We start from the raw sequence: 27,647 nt of genomic DNA, 5'->3' as shown, positions 1-27,647 counted from the left end.
CCCGAGGTGGTCGAGAGCCAGCCAAGAGACGTGTCTCATAGGAGCCGCGTGGAGGCAGCGAGCTCGGAGCTGCGAACGGCAGCAACGAGGAGGGAAGAAGTGGAGGAGGAAGGGTGAGAGGAGATGAGGGGCAGCAGCCCCCACATAACTACTACCACAGAGGCAACTTGGTTTGTAGACGCCAGGGTACTGTATGTCCGGAATCACATCTTTTACAGACGGAACCAGATCACGGATTTTATGTAATGTGTTGAATCGGACCTGGATCTTGTGTTTATTCAAGATTTTGGAGATCTTTTTTTGTGATCCCCGCAATGTAGGGTAAAGTGTTGGTTTTGAAAGGCTCCTCAAGAGGGTCCTTCTTCATGGTTGGAGTGATAGCTTTGCGAATTGTGTAGTCGGATAACCATTAGCCTTAAGAGCTTGGTGTACGTGCTTGAGTTCACTGGCTATGTGTTCCTGGTCGGATATGCATTGGGCTCTATGGTGCAGAGTCTTGATGAGGGCATTCTGCTGGGATGGATGGTGGTGGGAATCCGGTTTCAGGTAAGCATCCGTATGGGTAGCTTTCCTGTAGACAGAGTGGCTCATTGAACCATCAGGTCTCTTTTTTTATTAGGACATCCAAAAAAGGTAGCTTGCCATCTTTTTCAACTTCCATGGTAAATCTGATGGCTGGGTGTATGGAATTGATGTGGTCGAGCAATTGGTCTAGAGCAGGCCGGCCATGTGGCCAGATGACAAAAGTGTCATCCACGTACCTCTTCCATAAGGTTGGGCGCAGAGTGGCAGTCTGGATGGCGTCAGTCTCAAATTTATCCATGAAAATGTTGGCTACAACCGGAGATAAGGGGGAGCCCATTGGGGTGCCCTCAGTTTGTTTGTAGAAAGTTCCATTCCAAGTGAAGTATGTATTGGTTAAGCAGTGTCTCACCAGGGGGGGGGGGTACCTCAGTGTTTAGTCCTTGAAGAACCAAGTCTTCAATGATTGCGATGGTGTCAGGTACAGAACTTTGGTGAATAAACTACATCAAAACTGACGAGCAGGTCGTCTTTAAATAAATATAGACATCAGAGTGCAGCGCCACATTAAATACGCACTACAATGACAATAGTTTAAAGCGATTTGAAGCATGTTTTATATATTTTTTGGGGGGGGGGGGCAGAGCTTTGTGACGTCATATTTGAGGAGGGGGGTCTGACTTTTTGTGACGCGGTGTGACGATGGGGGGTCAAAAATCGTCAAAAATCGCGTGACGTCATTTATGGACGGCCCCTAAACTAAGCAAGGTGACGACGTGCGGTCAAATGAACCGGTTCGGCTACGTACGGCGCGAACGAAGTTCAACACGCGCGCATCGTCCAGCAGCGGGCAGACCGTGGGACGAACGAATGTCATTTAACTTCCCCTCTGGTCTGACACCCACCCCGCTCGTGGCACGTGGGGCGGGTCACGTGACGATCTAAAGGGCGGGGCGGGGGGGTGGTGGAGAAGGCGGCGATGGTGGTGATGAGGTGAGGATTCTCGCTCCTCTCTCTCTCCTCTTCTCTCTCCCCTCTTCGTCCTCCCTGCGCCTGTCACGCCGAGCCCGAGATAACGAAGTGGCTCGCAGCGAAGGGCCGAGGCAGAGACGAAGGCTCGCGATGAGCGGGGGGTGGCGCAAGCGATTGGATTTTTTGTTGTCGATGTGGGTGGTTGTCAGTGATGATAATAATTAAACCTTAGCAACATATGAACCTTGATGTTATTATTGTTTTTGCTAGTTGTTACCATTATATCAATATAACCAGGCGGCTACTGTCGGCTCTGCCCTCTCTTTAAACGCGTGTGTTTATAACAGAATCCTGAGAAGCCTAAGCGTGCCTTAGTCTGGCTCTGTGAGCCTCAGTGATTAACACTGAACCCTATGGAATGAGCCTTAGTTTGGCTCTATGAGCCTCAGTGATTCACACTGAACCCTATGGAATGAGCCTTAATCTGGGTCTGTGAGCCTCAGTGATTAACACTGAACCCTATGGAATGAGCCTTAATCTGGGTCTGTGAGCCTCAGTGATTAACACTGAACCCTGTGGAAGGAGCCTTAGTCTGGCTCTGTGAGCCTCAGTGATTCACACTGAACCCTGTGGAAGGAGCCTTAGTCTGGCTCTGTGAGCCTCAGTGATTCACACTGAACCCTATGGAATGAGCCTTAGTCTGGCTCTGTGAGCCTCAGTGATTCACACTGAACCCTATGGAATGAGCCTTAGTCTGGCTCTGTGAACCTCAGTGATTCACAATGAACCCTATGGAATGAGCCCGAGTCTGGCTCTGTGAGCCTCAGTGATTCACACTGAACCCTATGGAATGAGCCTTAGTCTGGCTGTATGAGCCTCAGTGATTAACACTGAACCCTATGGAAGGAGCCTGAGTCTGGCTCTGTGAGCCTCAGTGATTAACACTGAACCCTATGGAATGAGCCTGAGTCTGGCTCTGTGAGCCTCAGTGTTTCACACTGAACCCTATAGAAGGAGCCTTAGTCTGGCTCTGTGAGCCTCAGTGATTCACACTGAACCCTATAGAAGGAGCCTTAGTCTGGCTCTGTGAGCCTCGGTGATTAACACTGAACCCTATGGAATGAGCCTGAGTCTGGCTCTGTGAGCCTCAGTGATTCACACTGAACCATATAGAAGGAGCCTTAGTCTGGCTCTGTGAGCCTCAGTGATTAACACTGAACCCTACGGAATGAGCCGGAGTCTGGCTCTGTGAGCCTCAGTGATTAACACTGAACCCTACGGAATGAGCCTTAGTCTGGCTCTGTGAGCCTCAGTGATTAACACTGAACCCTATGGAAGGAGCCTTAGTCTGGCTCTGAGCCTCAGTGATTAACACTGAACCCTATGGAATGAGCCTCAGTCTGGCTCTGTGAGCCTCAGTGATTCACACTGAACCCTGTGGAAGGAGCCTGATTCTGGCTCTGTGAGCCTCAGTGATTAATACTGAATCCTATCGAATGAGCCCGAGTCTGGCTCTGTGAGCCTCAGTGATTAACACTGAACCCTACGGAATGAGCCTTAGTCTGGCTCTGTGAGCCTCAGTGATTAACACTGAACCCTATGGAAGGAGCCTTAGTCTGGCTCTGAGCCTCAGTGATTAACACTGAACCCTATGGAATGAGCCTCAGTCTGGCTCTGTGAGCCTCAGTGATTCACACTGAACCCTGTGGAAGGAGCCTGAGTCTGGCTCTGTGAGCCTCAGTGATTAATACTGAATCCTATCGAATGAGCCCGAGTCTGGCTCTGTGAGCCTCAGTGATTCACACTGAACCCTATGGAATGAGCCTTATTCTGGCTCTGTGAGCCTCAGTGAGTCACACCGATCCCTATGGAAGGCGCTTGAGTCTGGCTCTATGATCCTCAGTAACTCACACCGAACCCTATGGCAGGAGCCTAAGTCTGGCTCTATGAGCCTCAGTGATTCACACCGATCCCTATGGAAGGAGCCTTAGTCTGGCTCTATGAGCCTCAGTGATTCACACCGATCCCTATGGCAGGAGCCTGAGTCTGGCTCTGTGAGCCTCAGTGATTCACACCGAACCCTATGGCAGGAGCCTTAGTCTGGCTCTGTGAGCCTCAGTGATTCACACTGAACCCTATGGAATGAGCCTGAGTCTGGCTCTGAGGCTCAGTGATTAACACCGAACCTTATGGGAGGAGCCTGAGTCTGGCTCTATGAGCCTCAGTGATTCACACCGATCCCTATGGAAGGAGCCTTAGTCTGGCTCTATGAGCCTCAGTGATTCACACCGATCCCTATGGAATGAGCCTGAGTCTGGCTCTATGAGCCTCAGTGATTCACACTGAACCCTCATAATGTATCGGGTGTCCGAGTGTGGCTCTATGATTTGACCCTTTACAGTGCTTGGATGGGCGACCACCGTGTAAAAACAGGTATTCAACGCTTACGAAGCAACCTTGTGCAGCAGAGGGCAGCGGAGCAACATCGGTGGTTGTACTGCACTTCTATGCTCCCTGCCTTTGAATCAATCAAATCTGACCGGCGTTGTGAAGCTTGGGTGAAATATTCCCCCCTTCCGACATCAACGGCGTGGAAAGGCCCTCATCCAGCAGTGGATCGACAAAAGCCGTACATGTGGACCTCGTGTCTAAATGCAGCTGCAGATCAAGATGGTGTTTGTTGTGCCGGTTATTGTTTATTTCTTTAATCCACTTTTCGCTTGAACAGGAGACTTGTTTCAGTGGGTTGGCACCTGGTCACAAATAAAGACTACAGTACATACATGCATAGCAAGGACGCAGAATAAGTTGGGCAATGCTTCTCATCACGGTATCTGTACACCGTGGGACAGGGGTTCTCAATCAGGGGTACGCGGACCCCTGATGTCCAAGGGGGTACGTGAGGTGATTTTAAAATGTGCCCTTAGTCTGTCGCACTCATTGTGCTTAATATGCTTACATTATTGATTTTACATTTTCATACATTTATTTCTCAGAGCCATGTTGGGTCAGGCAAGGGGGTACTCGGTTGAAACAACATTCAACAAATTGTGAAACGTTAAATATAGCCTGGTAATTAAGTAGCAGCTGGTGCGGTGAACGCGTTGGTACGAAGCAGGCGACCGTGTCCGCCAACTCGGCTCATCTCTCCGAATAGATGCCAGAAATTTGCGCCTTACTCCAGCAGGAATTTGCACCTCCTGCGTGGCTGCCTGCAGCAGTGCTGGAGCTACCCAGTGTGAAGGCGGTGCAACTGCGCCAGGGGACATAGGGGGGGCTGGTCCAGGTGCCAAGCCACGACAGGGGCGTATTTGGGGTGGTGGGAGGGGCGGAATTTGACAGGGGATGGGTCCCATTTGTTACACCAGCGCCCATGTCAACCACCCTATACCACTTGGACCCATAAATACAACTATAGACTGGCATGGGAGCTATAGACGAACATAGGGGACCGTGTGGCGTAGATATCGAGGGTGCAGGCGGTGCAACTGCACCGGGGCCCACGGGCAAAGCGAAGGGACTTGGGCGTCAGGCTACGAAGAGGGCGAGGAAATTGAATTCTGCAGGCCCTCTCCCACCCGCGTTAAATTATTTGCACCAGGGTGACCTGCCAACCATGTTATGCCGCCGGGCCTGCAGCGCTCTTCCACAGCAGTCCACTCACTGCTCACAGTGATCTTCACACAAACCTCACTCATCAGTGCAGGATCGTCGCTGAGCTCAGCATTACGCACGGCCTGTTCAGTGCAGAGGACCACTGGGATCTCCTATGCGGCTGAAGCAGAATTGCATTGCACTGGAAAGTGCAGTATTTACACACGGGGCCACTGTTTTCATCAATTCCAAATGCTGGATGAGGGCCCTCCCCCATGCCGTACAGGTCGCAGATGATGGGTGCTGTTTGACCATACTTCATCACGCTGGATTGTGCGGGTTGGTGATGGCGGAAAGTATAGATGTGGGAGCATATTAAAAGTCAGCATGATGTCTTCAACCTCTGTGTTCTCTAATGCGTGTGTGCCTCTTGCTGTCTCAATGTGTAATCTCAAGCACGCATCTCTCCACGCTCCTTTGGTCACTTTTGAGATTCTATTCCTTTTATTTCATCAGTGTCCATATTTCTCGTGCATACATCATACAAAACCATCCTTACTCAGACATATTGGTATATAAATGTCTGTGTGTGTGTGTGTGTAGGCTCGTGTGGATATTCCTGTGCCTTCTGCCCTGGGCCTCTGGCCTGGACTTTGACCCGTACGCCGTCCTGGGGGTGGCTCGCTCCGCACCCCAGAGCGACATCAAGAAGGCTTACAAGGCGCTCGCCCGCGAGTGGTACGCACCGGAGCCAGCAGCGGCACCGAGACGGGGCCGATTCGGCAGCACCCTGTGACCGGATACATAGCCAAGCGTAGCACAGCTAGAAGGTTGGATGCGAAGTTACAGTTGAAGAGATAAAGGTGCAGCCCTGCAATTTATTGCTCTCGCCCCACTGTTGGTGGAAGGCCCTCCACTAGAGGGAGCTCTGTCGTGTCCCTCTGCAGGGGATATGATGCCTTCGCGTTCAGCCTACTCGCCACACATGGCCTGCCAATCGACAAACTGTGGGGTGCACCCATTTGTACTGCTGTGGGGACAGAGGTGTGATGGGCATTTGATAATTTTGTGTAATTTTTTCCACTGCCGTGGCGGGCGATTTAATCGAACTGGTGTCCTCTGGATTGCAAGTCCGGCGCGATAACCATCCCTCACAGTACCACAGTGGCGAGACCGCCGTGCCGAGATGTTAACTACCTCGCCTGGTGTACAGGAGGTCTTGGGTTCGATCCCGACCCTGACGCCTGCTGTATATTTGGAGTTTGCGTGTTTCTCTCTCTCCCTGTAGAGATGTTAACTACCTCGCCTGGTGTACAGGAGGTTTTGGGTTCGATCCCATGCCTGCTGTATATTTGGAGTTTGCGTATTTCTCTCTCTCCCTGTAGAGATGTTAACTACCTCGCCTGGTTTCCAGGAGGTCGTGGGTTCGATCCCGACCCTGACACCTGCTGTATATTTGGAGTTTGCGTTTCTCTCTCCCTGTAGAGATGTTAACTACCTCGCCTGGTGTACGGGAGGTTTTGGGTTCGATCCCGACCCTGACGCCTGCTGTATATTTGGAGTTTGCGTGTCTCTCTCCCTGTAGAGATGTTAACAACCTCGCCTGGTGTACAGGAGGTTTTGGGTTCGATCCCGACCCTGACGCCTGCTGTATATTTGGAGTTTGCGTGTCTCTCTCCCTGTAGAGATGTTAACTACCTCGCCTGGTGTACAGGAGGTCGTGCGTTCGATCCCGACCCTGACGCCTGCTGTATATTTGGAGTTTGCGTTTCTCTCTCCCTGTAGAGATGTTAACTACCTCGCCTGGTGTACAGGAGGTTTTGGGTTCGATCCCAACCCTGACGCCTGCTGTATATTTGGAGTTTGCGTGTCTCTCTTCCTGTAGAGATGTTAACTACCTCGCCTGGTGTACAGGAGGTTTTGGGTTCGATCCCGACCCTGATGCCTGCTGTATATTTGGAGTTTGCTTGTTCTCCCCATGGTGGCATGGCTTTTATCCCGGTCCTCTGGTTTTTCCCTCCACATTTAGGAACATGCGTTTGGAGTATTTGGCTGCTATAAAAATTCAACAATGTGCCACTTCGTTCAGCTATCATTTGTGGCCAGGTCGCTTGTACAGGGTAGGTGGCGGTGAAGGCTGAGGCGATGGATACCAGAATGGTCGGACGATGCTGTTGGTGACGTATAGGTGTGTGGTTGGGGCGATGCAAATTGGGTAGCGGTATTAATGAATTGACGACGTATTTGCGAAATGAAATAAAAAGGGCGAGACGTAAATCGGGCGTATGATTGTACGTCTATTTACAGGCATCCAGACAAGAACCGGGATCCGAATGCGGAAGACCGGTTTGTGGAGATCACTAAAGCCTACGAGGTGAGAGGGACGTACGCACATTTCCACCAGTGACGCAGGGATGCCGAAGGGCCGCACGACATAAACAGATAAGATTTAAAAAGCAGGGTCTGAATTGGCTAATGATGCTGAGGGGGGGAGGAGGGGAGCGTGAAATTGTGCAAAGTTTGGGGTTAAAGTTCAGAGGTCCGTAGCCAAGCGTGCCGAATCAGTCAATGGATTGAAAACTAAAACTATTTTTATTTTACCAGGTGATGCCCCACTGAGCTATGTAGCTCTTTTTCAGAAGCCACCGGTCCACAAAATGATAGCTCAACGAAGTGGCTTACTATGTGGAATTTACAGCAGCTAAACACTGTAAACGCACGATGAGTCTCACCGTGGAGAGAAAAACCTGACAAAAATCCACGCGACCATGGGAATATACAGGCGGACAGGGTCGGGATCGAACCCACGACCTCCTGCATACCAGTGGGCCTTACCTGATAAAATAAAAAATGTTAATTTTTAGTTTAGTCACACGAGCCATACGGAGAAGATGGCGTTCTGTCACGGCTGCTTTGATTGTTTGCAGGTCCTCTCCAATGAGTAGAAGCGTTCACAGTACGACCGGTTTGGTGACTGTTTGCAGGTCCTCTCCAATGAGTAGAAGTGCTCTCAGTATGACCGGTTTGGTGATTGTTTGCAGGTCCTCTCCAATGAGTAGAAGTGCTCACAGTACGACCGGTTTGGTGATTGTTTGCAGGTCCTCTCCAATGAGGAGAAGCGTTCACAGTACGACCGGTTTGGCAGCCAGCATGGCGGAGGGGCTCAGTTCCAGCAGGGCGGCCACTTCCATCATCACGACCCGTTCTCCTCCTTCTTCGCACATCCCTACTTCAGCTCCTTCTTCCAAGAGGATGAGAGGTCAGTGGGGGCACCAGTTCCCGGTGATGAATGCTGTGGCATCGGCGCACAATATGACTAGTAGGCATTATCGAGGCAAAAGTATACGTAAGGGGCCGTCCATAAATGACGTCACGCACATGGGGGGGGGGGGTCAGACATTTGTGACGATGTGTAACGAGGGGGGGGTGTTTGGGAAATTTGACGTCACGTAAAAATGCGCAACTTTAAATAAATATAGACAACACGTTCTACTTAATTGAATAGACTTTTAAATACAGGTATTTCCCGACTTACGATGGTCCGACTTACGATATTTCAATCTTACGATAGCCATATGTCAAAATTGTAAAATATTTAAAATTTCGCGCGGCAGGTAAACGCAGCAGCGTACGAGGTACGATACTGTAACTTTATCATCGCCATCCTCCTCTTCCGACAACTAAGTTAATGTAGCCATCAACAACCCTAACATCGTTCAAGTATGCAGACGACGGACAGAATTGTTGGTGAGTACAGTACAATATGATACGTTACGATACGTTCAATGCATGTATATGATACGTAGCTTTAGCGATTTCATTTTATTGTTACCACGATACGATGTTCAATGCATGTTAAAAGTTTTTTTTATAGCAGATAGGATTGTTTCCTGAAAAAACTTTCTATGAAATTGCAGTTCATATAGGTAGGCTAAGAATTTACCTTGTTTTTTTACTTTAAATTTTACTGGGGGGCAGAGCTTTGTGACGTCATATTTGAGGGGGGGTCTGACTTTTTGTGATGCCGTGTGACGAAGGGGGGGGGGGTAAAAAATCGTCCAAAATCGCATGACGTCATGTATGGACGGCCCCTAAGGGCTTACTGAGTGAGACCGGAGTGGGCGGTACTGGTAGTTACTGCCCAGCCAATGACGTGCAACAAGAGGTGGAGCCGACGCATCCCTCCCGGTGGCGCGGTGACATCAGAGTCCGACCCGCTTTGCGATTGGCCGCTTGTGATGATTGCATTGAACGGAGCGGCGGCGCAGTGGTTAGCGCAATGCTCAGAAAACCCGGCAACCTAAGTTTGAATCTCAGGCATGGCTAAGATTGGTGAAGAATTATATTTAATCCAGTCCTGCTCTATCCCCCCACCCCCCCACCCCTTTTACCCTTCATCATCCCGCGCTAACCAGCATGGTGAAGAATGGTCAGCCAGCACGGCATGACAGGCATGACATTAGAAGGCCTTAATCCAACAGTAGATTGGCAGAGGGAGGTAGGCTAACATGAACTACTGTCTGGCGTGGTTGCTGCCAGCATCTCACGTCTGTTGTCTGGTAACCCTCCCTGGCTGGAGGGCTTCATGATCGGTGCAGTGGTGCTGCCTTCACAGCTACGGCAGCGTAGCATCATGCGTGCCAGCTGCAGGGTTCAGAACATCAACAGGTCATTGCGCACGCCTCCTTCCTAAATAGGAAATGAAAGACGAGCAACGGTAGTGCAGTTGTGGCCATGCAACAACCCAAACTATGGACCACATGGTAAACCCACTGTAGTCTGTGCTTCTTTAACGGAGGAGGAACAGCAAAACGACACAAACTCTAAATTTTGATTTAAAGCTTTCGTGACTGCAGGGATTCATATTCTTGGTTCTTTCGGTAAAGTCACGTAGAAGGGAAACAATAAAATAATAAAAATATTGTTTTTTTATTTTATTGTTTCCCTTCTACGTGACTTTACCGAAAGAACCAAGAATATGACACAAACTCTCTCTCCTGAACCCTCCTCGTTGTGGCGAGTAGCAGGCCTCGACATTGGCATTTAGCTCCTGAAACCGTATTTTACCATTCGCAATCATTCTTCTAGCACGTGGTAAAGTTACGTGTAAATTATAAGTGCAGGTTTAAGTTTGTAAGCCATGTGATTATAGCTTTGGGAGTTGCGCAACAAGCGCTGTGCAGTCCGCCGGAGAGCAGGCTAAGTAGAACGATGCAGTTGTCACCAGCGATGTGGTCCATAGTGAGGTTCTGGTAGCCGTGGTCACCGGCACTGTGGGGTTCATCTTTAGCATCCCACGCTTGCAAGAGCCGTGCACAACACCAGCAGCAACAGCAGCAGCAGTGAGTAGTCGCTGTTCTGCAGCGCTTGACGGAGGAGCCACCACAGTTTTCTTGGCAGACCCAAGGCCGTGCGGAGCAGCGGCGTGGGTCCCTTAATGAGGCTTCGATTGTTAACCTCGCCACAACTTGAGCGGTCTTCAGCTGACCTTACTTCATAGAAGCAACAGTTGCATGGAATAGGAGGGCAATGCTTCGGGGTTGGCTGTCTCTCTGCGGGGCTCACGTGTTGCTCACGGCCCACGTACTGCTCAAAATTGTTGATTTTTTTCAAATTTTCACTTTCGTTGTAAATATTGAATGGGTTTGAGCGATGCGTCGTGTCGCCCGGGAGCAGGCTGGACGGAGAGGAGCAGGTCGGATGGCGCGCGTACGAGGGAAGGCTGCTCAAGGCGAGCTCCCAGCGGCCTTTCATGCTGCGTGTGACGTCACGAGCCTGCCTCGCCTGCCGACAAATGCTGCCCATGTGGAGGAGCACGGCTCCGACGCTGCTTGGCTATGGTAAGGCAGAGTGGATTCCCATTCGTGGGTTTCCTGGGTTAGGGATCCTGATGGCTTCGGGTTCTTGATTGTTGTTGATGATAATAAACTCAACTATTACACTATATTTTTATATTACCAAGTAAGGCCACACTGGGCTATATAGCTCTTTTTCAGAAGCTACCTGGTCATCACAAATGATAGCTCAACAAAGTGGCTCATCATGTGGAAATTGATAGTAGCCTAATAATCTAAACGCATGTTTATAAAAGTGGAGGGAAAAACTGGAGTACCCAGAGACAAATCCACGCGACCAGAGGGGGGATATGCAAACTCAAAATATACGGGTGTCAGCGTCGGGCATCCCAGAAGTTAATAATAATAACTGATAATGCGACGCACAGTAATTGCTCAATCTCGTGGAGAGATAACGACTCCGGATGCGCGAGGAACCACAGACGAGTGGGAGCCCTTGCCAACAATTGCAGGGCTCTGCTGTCCTCCGTATATTTAAACGCGTTATCGTCCAATCAATGAGTATTTACATATGGGAGTAAACCGGAGCACCGGAAGAAAACCCATGCATGTTAGGGGGAAATGCTGTAACCCACACAAACCGAACAGGTATCGTTCACATCTTTGCTGTACTGGCTTCTCCTGGCAAGCCAAGGTATGACACCTTCTGATAACAGCAAACATCATGACACGTGCATTTTCTCCAGGTGCTCTGGTTACACTCCCAGATGTGTAAACACTAAGGAATTAGCCGAAAACACCTAAAATATATAGAGGACTGTTTCGATGATGGACGCGTACATCATCGGAACGGAATCAGAAGGAAAAGGCCACGCGGGAGGGCCTGTGGCACAGTTTGGCGCCAGCTATCATAGAGTGCGGTCGTGGTGCTACAGTTCTCTGCGGTGAGCAACAATGGCTTTAAAAACAGCGGCGCTACGCCTCTCTAAATAAAATCAATACCGAACTGCTTGCACATTCCGAGAATTCAGCGGTGTACAAGGGACCCAGACCCTGCAACCGGCCGACGTCTCGGAACGAGAAAAGGGTTGACCCGCTTCACCCAATTGGATCTCTCCGAGACCCCGCCGTGCTGCACGAGAACGCTTTTGTGTGGCTCGCTCGCTCTTGCAGGCGTGGGCGTGGGCATGGTTGACGGGGACGTGGATGCGCGCCTGGTGATGAGGCTGGGCGTGCGCACGGTCCCCGCCGTGGTCGCGGTCCTGTCGGGGAAGAGCCACGTGTTCTCTGGGACGCTCTCCCGCGACGCGCTGCTCTCTTACCTCGACTCGCTGCTGCCGTCCCAGCTCGTGCAGACGGTAGGTGGGTTGGTTGGTTCGGGTGGGGTGGGTGGGTTGGGTGGTTTGGGTAGGGTGGGTGGGTTGGGTGGGGTGGGTGGGTTGGGTGGTTTGGGTTGGGTTGGGTGGTTTGGGTTGGGTTGGGTGGTTTGGGTTGGGGTGGGTGGGTTGGGTGGGGTGGGGTGGGTGGGTGGGTTGGGTGGGTTGGGTGGGGTGGGTGGGTTTGGTGGTTTGAGTTGGGTTGGGTGGGTGGGTTGGGTTGGGGTGGGTGGTTTGGTTCGGGTAGGGTGGGTTGGGTGGTTGGGGTGGGTGGGTTGGGTGGTTTGGGTTGGGTGGGTGGGTTGGGTCGGGGTGGGTGGGTTGGGTCGGGGTGGGTGGGTTGGGTCGGGGTGGGTGGGTTGGGTCGGGGTGGGTGGGTTGGGTTGGGGTGGGTGGGTTGGGTTGGGGTGGGTGGGTTGGGTTGGGGTGGGTGGGTTGGGTTGGGGTGGGTTGGGTTGGGGTGGGTGGGTTGGGTTGGGGTGGGTGGGTTGGGTTGGGGTGGGTGGGTTGGGTTGGGGTGGGTGGGTTGGGTTGGGGTGGGTGGGTTGGGTTGGGGTGGGTTAGGTTGGGTTGGGGTGGGTGGGTTGGGTGAGGTGGGGTGGGTGGGTTGGGTGAGGTGGGGTGGGTGGTTTTGGTTGGGTGGGTGGGTTGAGTTGGGGTGGGTTGGGGTGGGTGGGTTGGGTTGAGGTGGGTGGGTTGGGGTGGGTGGGATGGGTTGGGGTGGGTGGGGTGGGTTTGGTTGGGGTGGGTGGGGTGGGTTGGTTGGGTGGGTGGGTGTATGTGGTCTACACAGCAATCCATGTAGTTTAGTAATGGGCAACCTGCGGCCAGCGGTCTGCACGCATCCCGTGGAACCCCTTGTGGTGGCCCGATGGCAGTACGTCTATGGCAGTGTTTTGCTGATAAGACATCAGTGTTAGGACCGCCACACCGCCTGCAAGGGGTGTTTTCACATTCGTGTATTGTCAGGAGCCACGCGTTAGGGACCACCAGGGGCCGCCAGTGGCTCGTGGGCCTTGCAATGAAGAACGGCAGTCTAGGATGTCGTGTGAGGTCATGATTAGTGCACAAGCAAGATGTCAAGCTTGCGTCCCACCGAGGCAAAGGAGGGGCCGCTCTTGCGGCCCACCGACTCGTCTGGGGTTGCCTACCGCTGGTCTAGCTCCTGCACGCGACATGATTTCATCACGCCGTCTCCGCGTTGGGCCTCCTGCCGGGCGCGTCGCGCTCCTCCGTCCGCCACTCCACGTCGCTGAGTGCCGAGCCGCCGGGCCATCATCCCTCGTCGTGATGGCCCCCGCCCCGATCCCCACTCACCCTTCTCTACGTTCGTATCGTTCACTACCCCACAGGTTGACGCCGACTCAATCGAGCCGTTCCTGCAGGGTGCCGTGAGTGACAGCAAGCCGCGCGCTCTGCTCTTCTCCGCACGCACGACACCGTCCCTGCTTTACAAGGTGGGCCACGTTTACACCGTGCAGCGCACACACCAGCACCCGTGTTGATTGTGGCCTTCGCGACGTTTTTCCCGCTGCGTTTTTTTGCTTGTCAGCTTGAAACCACGTGTTGTTCCGCGTGACGTTCTACGTTTCGCGCCCCCCCCCCCGCAATGTGTGCCAAGAGCTTATTCAGTGAAACGTCGAACATCGTGATTTTAAACAACAATGCAATTTGGCCCGAAAAAAACTCATGGGAGAGAGCCGTACGACAGTACAACCGCGGATTTGAATGCCAGGGCTAGTCGGGTGTTGCCAGTGACCGAACGGACTATGCCTCTCCCGCCAGCTCACGGCATTCGCGTACCAGGACCACGTGCGGTTCGGGTTCGCCTCCGGCTCCGGGGGACACCACAGGGAGACTCTGCGCCGCTTTGGGGTGAACGCGTTCTCCCCGACGCTGCTGCTCTTCAAAGAGAGCCCCGTGGAGCCCGCCGACATCCTGCAGGTCTCGCCGCTCCCTTCGTCGTCATCGTTGTCATCATCTTTGTCGTCATCATCTTCGTCGTCGTCATCGTTGTCATCGTCGTCGTTGTTGTCATCATCTTTATCGTCGTCGTCGTCATCGTTGTCATCATCTTCGTCGTCGTCATCGTTGTCATCGTCGTCGTCGTCATCGTTGTCATTGTCTTCATCGTCATCATCTTTATCGTCGTCATCGTTGTCATCATCTTCATCGTTGTCGTCATCGTCATCGTTGTCCTCATCTTCATCGTCGTCGTCGTCATCGTTGTCATCATCTTCATTGTTGTCATCGTCATCGTTGTCATCGTCTTAATCGTCGTCGTCATCATCTTTATTGTCGTTGTCATCATCGTTATCATCTTCATCGTCGTCATCGTTGTCATCATCTTCATCGTCGTCGTCGTCATCGTTGTCATCATCTTCATTGTCGTCGTCGTCATCGTTGTCATCGTCTTCATCGTCGTCGTCGTCATCGTTGTCATCGTCTTCATTGTCGTCGTCATCATTGTCATCATCTTCATCGTCGTTGTCATCATCTTCATCGTTGTCATCATCTTCATCGTCGTCGTCATGGTTGTCATCATCTTCATCGTTGTCGTCATCTTCATCGTCGTCGTCATCGTTGTCATCATCTTCATCGTCGTCATCATCGTTGTCATCATCTTCATCGTCGTCGTCGTCATCGTTGTCATCGTCTTCATCGTCGTCGTCATCATCATTGTCATCGTCTTCATCGTCGTCGTCATCATTGTCATCTTTATCGTCGTCGTCGTCATCGTTATCATCTTCATCGTCGTCATCGTTATCATCATCATCATCGTCGTCGTTGTCGTCATTGTCATCATTGCCGTTGTCTTCATTGATTACTCGCAGCGCTCCTTCCATGCAGTACATCTCCAGGCTGATCACTAAGGTGTCCCGATTCGACGAGTTTGTGTTAACATTTTACTATTCATCAGCATCAGCATCATCAATTTTCATCATCAGGCATGATCGATCCACTGCTGGATGAAGGCACTCCCCTCACACCGCCGCCATCTCTTGTGGTCCTGCGATGCGATAATCCATCTAAAAACCTTAAACTAAAAAACAATTTTTATTTTACCAGCTAAGGCCCACTGAGCTACGTAGCTCTTTTTCAGAAGCGATCTAGGCACAAATGATAGATCAACGAAGAGGCTTATCACGTGGAAATTTCTCGCAGACAAATACTCCGAACCAGTGTTCTTCTGACATTTTTAGAAGGGGGCCACTTTCACCGTTAAGACGTCAGTGCAAGGGCCGCCACACATTTGAAACCATTGGGTTTGACAGGACGGTGTGGGGTGTTTTCACATTCGTGGGGCCAAGCGTTGGTCCTCCCACACATTCCGAGATGTCTGGCCAACGTGCGAAAGAGGAGGCCAAGCACCCCGCAGAGCTCCCTTTAGTTGAGGGATCTGAGCAGTGGCGTGAGCAGGCAATTGCAGGGCTGCACCTGAATTATGAACCTTCCCCTTTTTCAGACGAAAGACATCAACAGGGAAGCTCTGGATGAAATCATCTCGAGGAACAAGTTCTTGGTGGTTCCCCGACTGACCAGTCAGAAGGTCTTTGAGGAGCTGTGCCCTGCTCGAGGAGCCTACCAGCAGAACAGGTGCCTCCTTAGCACTGGGAGATGTGACCACACACACGTTGAAGATTATTGGCACGTTACATGTATATATGTATAGGGCGCCACGGTGGTGAGACGTTATCTCCCTCGCCCGGTGTACCAGAGGACGTGGGTTCAATCCCGACCCTAACGCTTATATTTTTTGAATGTGCATGTCTCTCCGTGGTTGCGTGGATTTTTCTCCGGGTCCTCTGGTTTTTCCCTCCACATGTATAAACATGCACGCCAAATCCATCCTTTTGGTGCAGTTTTTTTATTGCAACTTCACACTACAAGTTTAAATTATATTGGATCGTCTTTATAAGAGTTACTGTGTAACCCCCTTTTTACAGACGGACAAGCAAACGTAGCTAAATGAAATTGCGCTTTCTACCTTAACTTGAAAGCGTTTTAAAAAAAATCAGCTGTGTTCGTTTTCTCTCGACGGAAGTTAACGAATGCGTCCCTCTCCTCTAGGCCGTGCGTGGTTCTGGTGTCGGAAGACTTGGCGCTCATCTCTGGGCTTCTGAATGCAGCCTCCATGCAGGCCAAGGCGCAGTTTACCCACGTGTCGCGGGACACGCAGGCCGACTTCACGAGGGCGCTCGCCAACGCCGTGGGCGCAACCGGGGAGAACAGCGTACGCACACTTGCACACACGCACATTCGAACACGCGCACAGGCGAACATTCGCACACATGAACGCGTGCGCACTCGCACACACGCGAACACGCCAATACTCAAACACAATGATGCGTAGCTCCTTTGTCGATCCGCTGCTGTGGACGAAGCCCTCCTACAGCGCCACTGTCGTTCACCACGCAGCTCGGTGCGGGTTGATGAAGCCCCTGGTGCATTGACGTCAGAGCATTGGGCCTGCAGCGCAGTAGTCCCGATATCGTCTTGTTTGTACCCTGATGGTAACTCCCCCATCAGCCGAAATGTAACGGATCTCGTGTCACTGGCGTTGTAAATAATCGATGCTCGTGAATACGGTTTGATGCTTGTAGCTTGACCGGGGCCACGTTGCCAGCAGATTTTAGTTGTACTGTACCGCGCTCTCACATCTTTGCTAAATGCCGTCCCCAACCCGCACTCAGCACCGTGACGGGGGATCGTCAGAAAAACTCCCGGTGACCCACACGGCGTGGTTAGGGCCCCTCATCCATCCAGCAGTGGATTGACAAAATAGCCACACCAGTATAAACTGGTGCCCAGGTGTAATTAATTCTTCGCGGCTACTACGCCGTTCAATTTTATTTCACGTTCTGCGCTACTCTCTCTCGCCTCGCCTGCCAGGTAATTGCCGTTTGGCGAGAGAGTCCGTCTGGCAGGGCTGCTTGCGAGCTGGTGGCCGACCACTGGAAGGGCCTGGAATGGGATGTGCACTTCTTGCTGGAACGCGTCGATGACATCGTCGGCAGAGGAATGAAAAAGCTCCCTTACTTGGCCACGTTGCCACGTCTACACGACGAGAACACTCCGGTATGTGCGGTGTTCCTTGCTCATACTGTATTTGTGGAAAGGCTGTGTGTGTCTGTCGGCGTTGTTTGGGGCTGTCGTGGGGGGCTGTAGTTGTAGTAGAGGTTACCGCGCTGCGCTACGAACCCGGTGACCCGAGTTCGATTCTCGATCATGGCAAACACCAGTGACGATTATTTCAACCGGTCCTGCGCCTCCCCTAGGTCGATCCAAATGAGTACCTGGTGCGGTGTGTAAACATTGCAACTAGGGAGACAAAGGCGACCGGGCATGGTGCTGGCCACCCAAGCCCTCGTGCAGTGCCAGCCTTCAAAGGTGCTCCTTTGTAACAGCACTTGCCCCAACAGTCTGTTAATGTCTATACGGGGGGATATTTGTCTTTTGTGTGTGGGTTCTGGTGAGTGTGGATGTATGTTTTGTTTGGATGTGTGCACCAGTGTGATGCATCAGTGTTGATTTTTTTTATTTTATTCTAGTTAACTAATGCTCGAGGGCTATCATCAACCGTGACGGTTACTGCGGTCTACCCACCAATGATCACAAAGCATGACTATGACGATATGAAATTAACTACAGCAGAACTCTCCCTGGTAATGTGGACGGGGTTCGGGGAATAAAATCACACAACGTATAATCCGCTAGGAGAGCCAAGAATTTTCGTGGGGTGCTGGGTGGGGGGGATAAATTGCAGATAATTGAAGGAATTTGCATCAACTCTCATGCGCTAAACACATGCGGATAATTCCGCAAGTCACGGCAGTCAAAACACAAGGCTTAACCCCTGCGGGGGTAATTGGCTGTACGTGGTGGACCATCTGTATCTTTGTGTACGTCCTGAAGGAGTGGTTAGTACAATGATCCCAGCCACCAACATTTGATTCCCCTCCCTTCCACAACATTGGCCTAGCGGCGTCTGAAACTGTCCTGGGGTCTCCTGAAGGTGAACTGGGCCTTTAAATGTGTACCTTGTACGGTGGGATCACACCGGCACCAGAGAGAGGTTAAAGGTCAGCGGGACATGCATGGTGTTGTTGCATTGCGTAATCACGCGTGCCGTGCAATCCTTCATGGGTGCTCAACCCACATAGCACTTTGTCCTTTATGGGTCTGTAAGGCTAACCGACGATCGTTGTGTTCATGTGCACATGCTGCCTTTCAGAATATAATCGTTCGTTGGTATCGTGCACTTGAAGATACACTTTCGGAAATTTGGTCAGAAATGCGTCTGATCCGATGGTAGGTGATATTTTTTTTATTTCACACGCAAAACTACTCCTTTATAATTGTCGGTACATCTGCGGCAGCGAGCTACAGGCCATAAGTCAAGAGTTTTGTTTCGGAAGAAATTTGGTGGCAGTCAAATTAATATGTTCACAAAAATATGTTTTGGGGGGAAGTATTAATTAACATTCAAGCTTTGTAAAACAATCAAATTCTGAAAATAAACCATATACGGTCATTGTTTAATTGTGGAAATTTTACAAACAGCAAGATTCACAGCAGCCACAGGCCTCAATTTCTGCAGGTCATAAATCCCTTTTGAAATGCTCACCCAGTTGTGGCTTGAAATCTATAAACTTCCTTATGGGGATCTGTCCCGAATTGGCCGATAACTTGTTCATAGATAGCCTTCCAGCTCTTGTCTGCGGTTCCTCAGCGATTGCACGAACGACTCTATAGAAATGTAATAATTAGATACGTGCGATTATTGTACTCGTGTATAAACAGACACGGATGTACGAGTCAAATGCATTTGCAAGTAAAGTTGTGTGTGTGTGCGTGTGTGCGTGTGCTTTGTCCCAATTTAGGCGGGAGCTCATGCCAGTACTCTCCCTCGTCTTCTCTGTTATCTTTGTGCTTTTTGGAACCTTCATCATCAATGCTTTCAGGTACTCGCCAAGCACATTTGGCACGCATTGTGTCAATACCCTTACGGAAGCCACCGCATAGTCCGACTGGACATCTGTGATAAAGAGCTTTATAGCTCATCGGATTCCTCCAGTATGAATAAATATCCTGATTCATGCATGACTGCTGTCACTGTATGCTCACAGAAGAGTGCTGTCCCCCCTCCACTGCTTCGCGTGACATTCAGGGTCAAATAAAATGCCTGCTCACTAACGAAATGTGTCGGTGCATCTGCAGGCTCTAGTAAACCACTGACCCTTGATCCGAGGTCCTGGGCCAGTTCTGGAAATTCCCCATTTCTCCAATGGGAGCCAGTGCGCTCGGAGGACAAAGCGCCAATTGATTTTAGTTTTGTTAACGATTCACTCCTCCAGCGATTCAATGTTTCGTCACGATTCGGGGTCACTGTTTTGGGGTCACAATTCGGGGGTCAAGATTAGGGGTCACGGTTTTGGGGTCACGATTCGGGGTCACGGTTTGGTTCAAGAATGGATTCTGTTCGGTTTTACGTTTGCCATACCGTTTGTAATGTTTCATGGAGGGAGGGGGGTGAGGGAGGGGTTGGAGAGGGGCGGTAGAGTTTGTCCCATTTGTACATCTTTTGAACTACAGCATGAATGCAACATAGGCATATCAGTTGTACGTAATTTGCATAAGTTGCAAGTGATTCTCACACACGTAAGTCGACCCATGTCACATGACCAGCAGACCACATGTTCAAGATTCTGCGCATACATGTTTCACGTGTGTGTTTGCATGGAGCAGTAGTGGTTAGCACTATGAACTGCAAATACCTACGTGTAATTCCTGACAACGGTTACCATCAGTGGTGAATGACTGAACCGGTCTTGGGCCCTCCCCTAGGTCGACTCGGCGTTAAATTAGTACTTGGTTCGGCGTGGTGTGTAAACATCAGCACTGGGGTGACGAAGGCGGCCAGATGTGGTGTTGACCACGTGACCCCTTCGTGCACTCTGCCGACAACAATGGGTGCTCACCAACAGCATTTGCCCATTGTGCTGTAAAGGCCGCACGTGGATGATAGTACACATGTCTCTGTGTCTATTTGTTCGCCGTGTTTTCTGTGTGCGTATCTCAGTGACACACCCAGCAGTGGCAGGGAGAGGGAACGGAGGCAGAGCCCTCAGAGTTCATCACGGCCTGCAACCTCCTCGCACACACCGTGAGTTACCACAGCTGTAGTCTAGACAACACGATCAACTTGCTGCTGGATAAAGGCTTTCTCAAGGCATGACCATCGCTCAAAGTCTTGTGATGAAATGGTCAAGATAGCTTCTGCACGAGAGCTGCTTTGTCTTGGGCGCATTCCCGCCTTTGGCTGCCACTCCTTTGTTAGTCTTGACCACCAGCTGCCATTCCTTCCAGCGATGCATCCTGGCCAAGCCCACTTATGTTAACAGTCAAAGTTGTACTATTGCCACATTGTGTCATGAGATAGAAAAATCCACTCGGACCTATCGCGGCGTGCAAGCCATCACATTAGCGGATATCGCAGTGCTGTTTCTGAGAGCCCTTCAATATATGTGTTGTGTTCTAAATGACGACACGAAGGCAGATGTTGTCGGGGCTGACGCCAACAGTTTATTAAGGGCTGTCGCCTAGCTTTTTGGGAGGGGCTAACACAAGAATTGGGTAAGCTAAATCTCCCCAGGGGAAAGGGTACTGGGAATCCCTACGACTCCCAGGCTAACAGGCTCTTCCCACTGCGCTGACCGATGGATTATCCAACTCGGCCAGCCGGGCGAAGTAGCCCCCCTAGCCTGGAGCTTTTTATCCCCTACCCTGGGTCCCCACTTCCCTACTGCTCACGAACCCGGCTCCTGGCGAAGACCCCTTCTACGTCACCGGTCCCCCCTCAAATACACTCCTCCCGAGGCGAGTGTGACATTCCGTCATCCCTCTACTCCTCAACATATGTATGTTGAACTTCTTTCACGAAAGAAGTTCAATGTGCATAGCTGGGGGCAGCACTTTGCCACTGAGAGTAAAGTTTGTTTTATGATAGTCAACCCAATAATTGTTGATTTCTGAGAGCTGGACTTTAATCAAATTATATGCAGATATAAATGTTTTTTGTTGTGTGCATAGTGACCAGACCGAGACAATTTAACTCCACCACGACTGACAACTTAGTTGAATCACAGGTGCCTACCTGCATACGAACCCAAGATCGCAGCGGTACCAGCTCGGCACTCGGACTGCCGAACCACCCGGCCGTCTCTTGAATTCTGTGTTTGCTTTGGGGACACGCCAGAGAGATGTTGAATCGCATCTCAAAGCAATTGAGCACAGGTTTTTTGTTATGATTTTTTCAGTACAGTTTTAAGTTTGAGGTACGATGTGCACATTTGTGCTCCTCGTGTGCCATTTTTTTGCGGGACGATGATCGGCTACTTTTGTTACCCCTGTTGGTTTAAGCGCTCACTGCGACGGTTGATGCGCAGGCCAGGCGGAGAGAACTTGGAACTCACGGAGCTGACGGGCGACCTTTACTCGAGCTACTTGGGTGGCCTTCGTCCGGGTCACATGACCGTGCTACTGGTTGCCATGGCACCGCATCACTATCTCTCAGTGTTCGCCTCCATCATGAAACCGTTTTCCCGGTGAGTGTTGGGACCGCTCCTCAAAGTTCCAAGCGGTGACGCAATCTACCATCGCCACACACAGTCCAGTGTCCTTCCATATTCTGCCTGAATTTTAAAGTTGTTTATTCATTCCCGTTGGAACGTTCATAACCCGCTCTTGTACGTTTGCAAGTGTGCAGATAGAAGTCGCCCGTGACTCTACCACTGTTGAAAGCCATACAAAGCCATATCAAGGCGTCATTCTCCTAACTCTTTGCAAATGGGGGCCACAAACATTAGTGTAAATAGTTTGCATGTATATACAAAACTTAATTTTATATGCATGTGAATGTCTCGTCGACACACCGGTGTGCTGAAGCAGTAATACATTGGCAGCATTTGTTCAAGTGACAACTTTATTCATTGGTTATATAGGTTTTTTTGGGGGGGGTTAAATCACGTAAATATAAATGTGTCGTTAAACCCACACAACCACCCGTCACAGCCAATTAGTAAGGTTTGTCACTTGAACAGAATACGCCAATTCGTTATTCACTGGCCGTATCAGATGGTTGAGGGTGCACGACAGAACATTATCCTTATGGCGATCTGTCCTGAAAATCAACTGTGGACTGTAAATGCCTACTCGTCTTGAATTCAAATGGCTTTTCACGCACGTGAAGATGCAAAACATCGACGCTTGCAAAACTATAAACGGTTGCAAATGCGCAATTCTCACCGTTACTTCCGTTGTGTCTTGTGTTTCAACCCTAGCAACCGCTACCTGCACTTTGGCTTTGTATCTCTGAAGAAGCACGCCGACTGGGTGAACGCGGTTCTCTCTGCCGCGGGATGCGAGTCCCTGCCAGGGTGCGACCCTGCCGACATCACGCTGAGGAACGCGCCTGTGTGCGTGATCGCCATCAATCCGCACCGCCGGTACTTCTGCATCATGCGCTCAAACCTGGAGTCGAGGATATCGCAGCAGGCCAGCACGGACGATGACAAGATGGCTTTTGCTGTCATGAATAAAGTTTTGAAAGGTATCTTAATCCAGTGAATTAAGAGTTTGGGGTCAATGCACTGCTCACGTACATCAAAGTCTTCAGGATCTCCTGTGGACTTACTTCTACCTACCTCTTAACTTCTTGTCTCTACTCTCCTTCGTCCACTCTCCTGTCTCTCTCCCCTTTCATCTCACTCTACTTCGCTTCCAGACACTCTCCTGTCTCTCCCCTTTCATCTCACTCTCGTCCCTCCAGACACTCTCCTACCTCTCCCCTTTCATCTCACTCTAGTCCCCTCCAGACACTCCCCTATCTCTCCCCTTTCATCTCACTCTAGTCCCCTCCAGACACTCCCCTATCTCTCCCCTTTCATCTCACTCTAGTCCCCTCCAGACACTCCCCTATCTCTCCCCTTTCATCTCACTCTAGTCCCCTCCAGACTCTCCCCTATCTCTCCCCTTTCATCTCACTCTCGTCCCCTCCAGACACTCTCCTATCTCTCCCCTTTCATCTCACTCTCGTCCCCTCCAGACACTCCCCTATCTCTCCCCTTTCATCTCACTCTAGTCCCCTCCAGACTCTCCCCTATCTCTCCCCTTTCATCTCACTCTAGTCCCCTCCAGACTCTCTCCTATCTCTTCCCCTTTCATCTCACTCTACTCCCCTCCACACACACTACGCTTCAGCAAACACGACTTTCTGTCGAAGCCCCCAGTCGACCTTCGCCCAGTGGGCGGTCACTCAAACTCCTTGGCTGCCCTCTTCCCCCAGCCATGCATGCTGTTGACTCCCTGCTCCTGTTCAAGTCCAAACTAAATGCCTCTCTTATTCTGGCCTCTCTCCTAGGACTTCCCCCTTGGTCACTAGACTTTTGGATACCACTCTAGTGCCCATCACGGTAACATGTGGGTGCCACGGTGGCGAGATGTCCACTACCTCGCCTAGTATACAGGAGGTTGTGGGTTCGATCTCGACCCTGACGCCTGTATATTTGGAGTTTGCATGTTCTCCTTGTGGTCGTGTGGATTTTTCTCTGGGTCTTCCAGTTTTTACCTCCACATTTAGAATCAATATGGATTTAGAGTGTTTGCCTGCTATAAATTTCCACACGATTAAGCCACTTCATTGGGCTATAATCTGTGGCCAGGTCGCTTCTGAAAAATAGCTCTATAGCTCAGTGGGCCTTAACTGGTAAAGCAAAAGAAATATCCTACCAAGCGCAAACAATTTTTCCTCACCATATCTACAAAAGTTGCCTAACAGGTTCACTTCCAGACTTCTGCATCGACAAACAACTCATTTACATGTTGCTTAAGTTTGGCGTCCAGCTCTCTGATCTCTGTTCCATGTATGCAGTGATTGCAGAGGGCACTTCCCAAAGCACTCTGACGAAAAGTGACGTTGGTCAGCTTGATGCCGCGCACACACACACACACACGCGCGCGCGTGCGCGCGTTACACGTTTTACCGACGGAAAATCAACACCGCCGCCTGTGTCCGCAGATGAACGTCGTCGCTCCTCTCCAGCATCGTCGTCTGACCCCGGAAACGACAAATCTGCTCGTGAGCAGTCGGCAGGCATCTCCGCAGGCAGCTTATTCCGGCCGGAGTGGGCACTGACCGGACTGGACACGTGGATGGAGCGTCTCTTCGAAGGAACCTTGCCCAGGCACTACGTGTCCAATTTGCCCGGCATGTAGTCTTGAAGTACACTTCAAACGAGCGTTCTTGTCTTTCAATTCTAAAGTCAGCGTGTGAATGTTTTTGGCAGACATTTCCGTCACGGTGGTCGTCTCCCATCTTTTTTTTTAACAGTACCGTTACACGATACAGCGTGCGTTTAAATTTAACGTCCATATCAGCAACGGTTGGGCACATACGGTGCGAAAGAAGTTCAACATGCATACATGCCATCTCCAGATGCTCCACTGAAACGGCGGGGCGTGTTTAATTTGTAGAACAAGGCGCACTCGGTCATCATAAGGAAATTTTTGAGTCTCACGATTTTCCTGCAGAGGGATTTACTACTCTCGGTCATATTTATAGGGAATGCCCGCAAAAATGTTGATTCATCCGAACATTTTTTCAAAAACAACAGAGGCTGTAGGAAGTTATAAGGATGGGCAAATAATGAGCAATAATATCAATAATAAGAGAGGAGACTGGTGTGAGGAAGAGAGGGAAAGGGAAGGGGAAAGCCAGGTCCAGGACTGGCAGAGCGGACAAATGTGGGGGGGGTTATGACGTGTGGTTGAAGAGGTTAAACGGAGATGACGGAGCAGTTGAGTGCCCGTGACATAACTTGTCTGCCCCTGGGTAGATATGGGGGGCAGGGGGGGGGGGCGGTTGTACGACGGGACAGAGGAACGTGATGTACACGGAGGAAGTATCCAGGCCGCAGTCATTTTCTGGATATAAAACGTGATTGCGATGTGCGTCGGTGACGTTCCTCTGTCCCACTTTCACATCTCGTCGCAATCCAGGAGCAGACGAACGCAAAGTCACGTCACGAGACGAGCACCAAAGTTTGTCGCAATTATAGGGGCTCTTTGGGATGCAGCCACGCTCCCAAGGGACACCTTCACCGAGGCCCTTCACCTGCGCAGTGGCCTTGCGTACCTTTGCGGAGCATCTGTGTTCAAATAATCACGGCGACAATTCCAAAAGCGCCGTCACTCGGCAAGCCAGTTACTGCGAGGGCGCTCGCAAGTGACAAAACGTTTGTCATCAGTCCATTGTAATGGGAAATCGATGTAGTGTCTTGTCACCTGCGGCTGTTCAAACAGGTGGGTAGTTTTGAGTGAGTTTGTATGAGATGGTGGCGACTCAGCGGCTCACCTTGTCTTGCTTAAGAATGGTGCAAGGTAGAGGGAAACCATTTTCTAATCCATAGTCATTTTATCGATGAAATGCCCTTTTTAAGTAAACATTTTGGGGAATTATGAGAACAGTCGTGGCAATGGCTAAAGCCAGAAATGTATTGGCAAGTCTACTACCCTTGAACAGGAGATTACGAGAAGAAACATAGAGGTCAGGGATATGAAGTGAAAAAATTACACAGTGGCGGTGGACTACAACTTTTATTGAAAGTTAGAGAGAACAAGTTGTGTCTTTAGTTTAGACTTACAACCAGGGTAGTGGCCTCTTTTAGGCCTCTTTAAAGGCTAAGAGGAACAAACACCAGAATCGGAGGATCTCGGATGCCACGGAGAAGCTTATGGGGTTAGTAGAGGTATGCAGGGCTAACGTTGCGAAGGGCTCGGTAGGTGAGAAGCAGAATTGTGTACTTTGTCCGTGGCTTATTAGGCAGCTAATAGAGAACTAGGCAGGTGTGGTGTTATGTTATGGTTCTTGCACCAGCTGCAGCCTGTTAGTGCAGCATTATTGTGTGCAAATACAAATTGGATGTAAAAAAATAATTATGTTGGTATATGGTCAGTTAGCATGGAAACATTGAACGGGCACAAGCATCGTAGAAAAGTAGCTGCAGTGGTTTCTGCCTCGTAAATGACAGGCGCAAGTCTTCCCATTAGCGTTCTGCAGATACAAGTGACCACTGTCATCCTGCGATCCACTTTGAAGGTTGTCACGTGTTCGTGTGTGTTCATGTTTATGCGGAAAAATATAAATGTATATGGGTAAATATGGTATTTATTTAACGTGAATAACGTAAAACGTGGTTGAACCGCTTACACCATGCACAAAAGGCCCGAGGCTAACTTAGCGTGGCCATTAGATCCAAGCAGTAATTGCACGGAGCCGCTTTTAACTGCAAAATTCTGAAAATTTGACATTCGTGCGGCGGCGAGGTAACCCCCCCCCCCCCCAGGCATGCTGCCGGAGGCGATCCAGAGGTCGCTGGTTCGATTTCGCGACGCGGCAGTTGAAAACAACGGGGCAAGTTTCTTTCCAAGCGGAAGTGTAAAACTGATCAACCGCAGTTAATCGGTACGTCGCGCGAGCATTGACAATTATTGGAGGCCCTCCCGCCAGCAGGAGCGCAAGTACGCGATTGTAGGGCTGCACCTTTACCTAAGGTGGCTCCGGCCGTCATCAGTTTCACTCTTGGTGGATAGTCGGCACGGCAACGTGTGAACCTGCCTCACTGCTGCGTGCGTGTGACTTTCAGCTGGTACATCGAACAAAATAACTCGGCAGCCCGTTATTAACCTACTGCTACTGCCCTAACACCCTTTTACGGTCAATGCATCTCAAGCATCCAACATATATTTTTAAACACAAATGGTAGTTACGTTGGAATAGCTACTGCCCCAATAACACCGCTTTGAAGCACCATGCACGATCGTCCTTGAAGCCTCCAGTCAACTCATCCCTTGTGCATGGTGTAGATGTTTCGTCTGCTAACAAAGTTTGCTGTGATTTAACATTGTACATTTTACACTTGTGGAAAAGAGTCGATCCAAAAACCGTGTGTCATCCGTAATGAAACCGCTGGCTGTAAATAAAGTGATGCGGTTTTTTTAAGTTTTAATGAAACCACCGTTGTCTATTTTGCTTAGTGCTTCTTTGTAAAGTATGTTAGATTTAGTACGTCTCATCTCAACCATCGCAATGCCCTGCCAGTGTCTCGCCAGGTGGGGGGGGGGGGGGCCCTCAGCGGCAGCTGTCCCTGTGCAGGGCACGGTATTTACATATTCGGCTGCCAGTAGATGGCGATGTTACGGTGTATTCACGGCATTCAAGGCATGTCGGTCAACCACTCACTTGTCTACACCGTTCATTAATTTTCAGCTGTACGCCTCTCGCCGCTAAGACATCATCAGTGTGAGGGCCGCCACACATTTTAAAGCA

The 27,647-nt window shown here is 50.5% G+C and overlaps 1 protein-coding gene across 1 annotated transcript; it reads left to right on the top strand.

Moving 5' to 3' along the window:
* DNAJC16 (DnaJ heat shock protein family (Hsp40) member C16) lies at positions 1 to 27,332 on the top strand. Its single transcript, XM_032969813.2, has 17 exons — positions 1 to 113; positions 5,692 to 5,826; positions 7,396 to 7,462; positions 8,187 to 8,347; positions 10,765 to 10,928; positions 12,057 to 12,241; positions 13,612 to 13,716; positions 14,045 to 14,203; positions 15,726 to 15,856; positions 16,331 to 16,493; positions 17,153 to 17,338; positions 18,495 to 18,571; positions 19,144 to 19,224; positions 20,343 to 20,426; positions 21,709 to 21,867; positions 22,603 to 22,871; positions 24,339 to 27,332. The coding sequence occupies exons 5-17, from the start codon at positions 10,841 to 10,843 to the stop codon at positions 24,533 to 24,535; spliced, it is 1,884 nt and encodes a 627-aa protein (XP_032825704.2). The 5' UTR covers positions 1 to 113; positions 5,692 to 5,826; positions 7,396 to 7,462; positions 8,187 to 8,347; positions 10,765 to 10,840; the 3' UTR covers positions 24,536 to 27,332.
* Positions 27,333 to 27,647: the final 315 nt, after the last annotated feature.

Source organism: Petromyzon marinus, chromosome 42 (assembly GCF_048934315.1).
Source record: "Petromyzon marinus isolate PM22_M1 ecotype Great Lakes invasive population chromosome 42, UKy_Petmar_22M1.pri1.0, whole genome shotgun sequence".
Classification (NCBI taxonomy): Eukaryota; Metazoa; Chordata; class Hyperoartia; order Petromyzontiformes; family Petromyzontidae; genus Petromyzon; species Petromyzon marinus.
Note: the sequence above shows the minus strand (reverse complement) of the source record. Positions and strands in the feature narration are given on the sequence as shown.

Excerpts from the sequence above, each read along its gene's own strand:
- DNAJC16 (XM_032969813.2), top strand. The coding sequence starts at position 10,841 with ATGCTGCGTGTGACGTCACGAGCCTGCCTCGCCTGCCGACAAATGCTG. Across the intron at positions 19,225-20,342 it reads TTCATCATCAATGCTTTCAG|TGACACACCCAGCAGTGGCA; the intron begins GTACTCGCCAAG and ends TGCGTATCTCAG. Across the intron at positions 22,872-24,338 it reads CATGAATAAAGTTTTGAAAG|ATGAACGTCGTCGCTCCTCT; the intron begins GTATCTTAATCC and ends CTGTGTCCGCAG.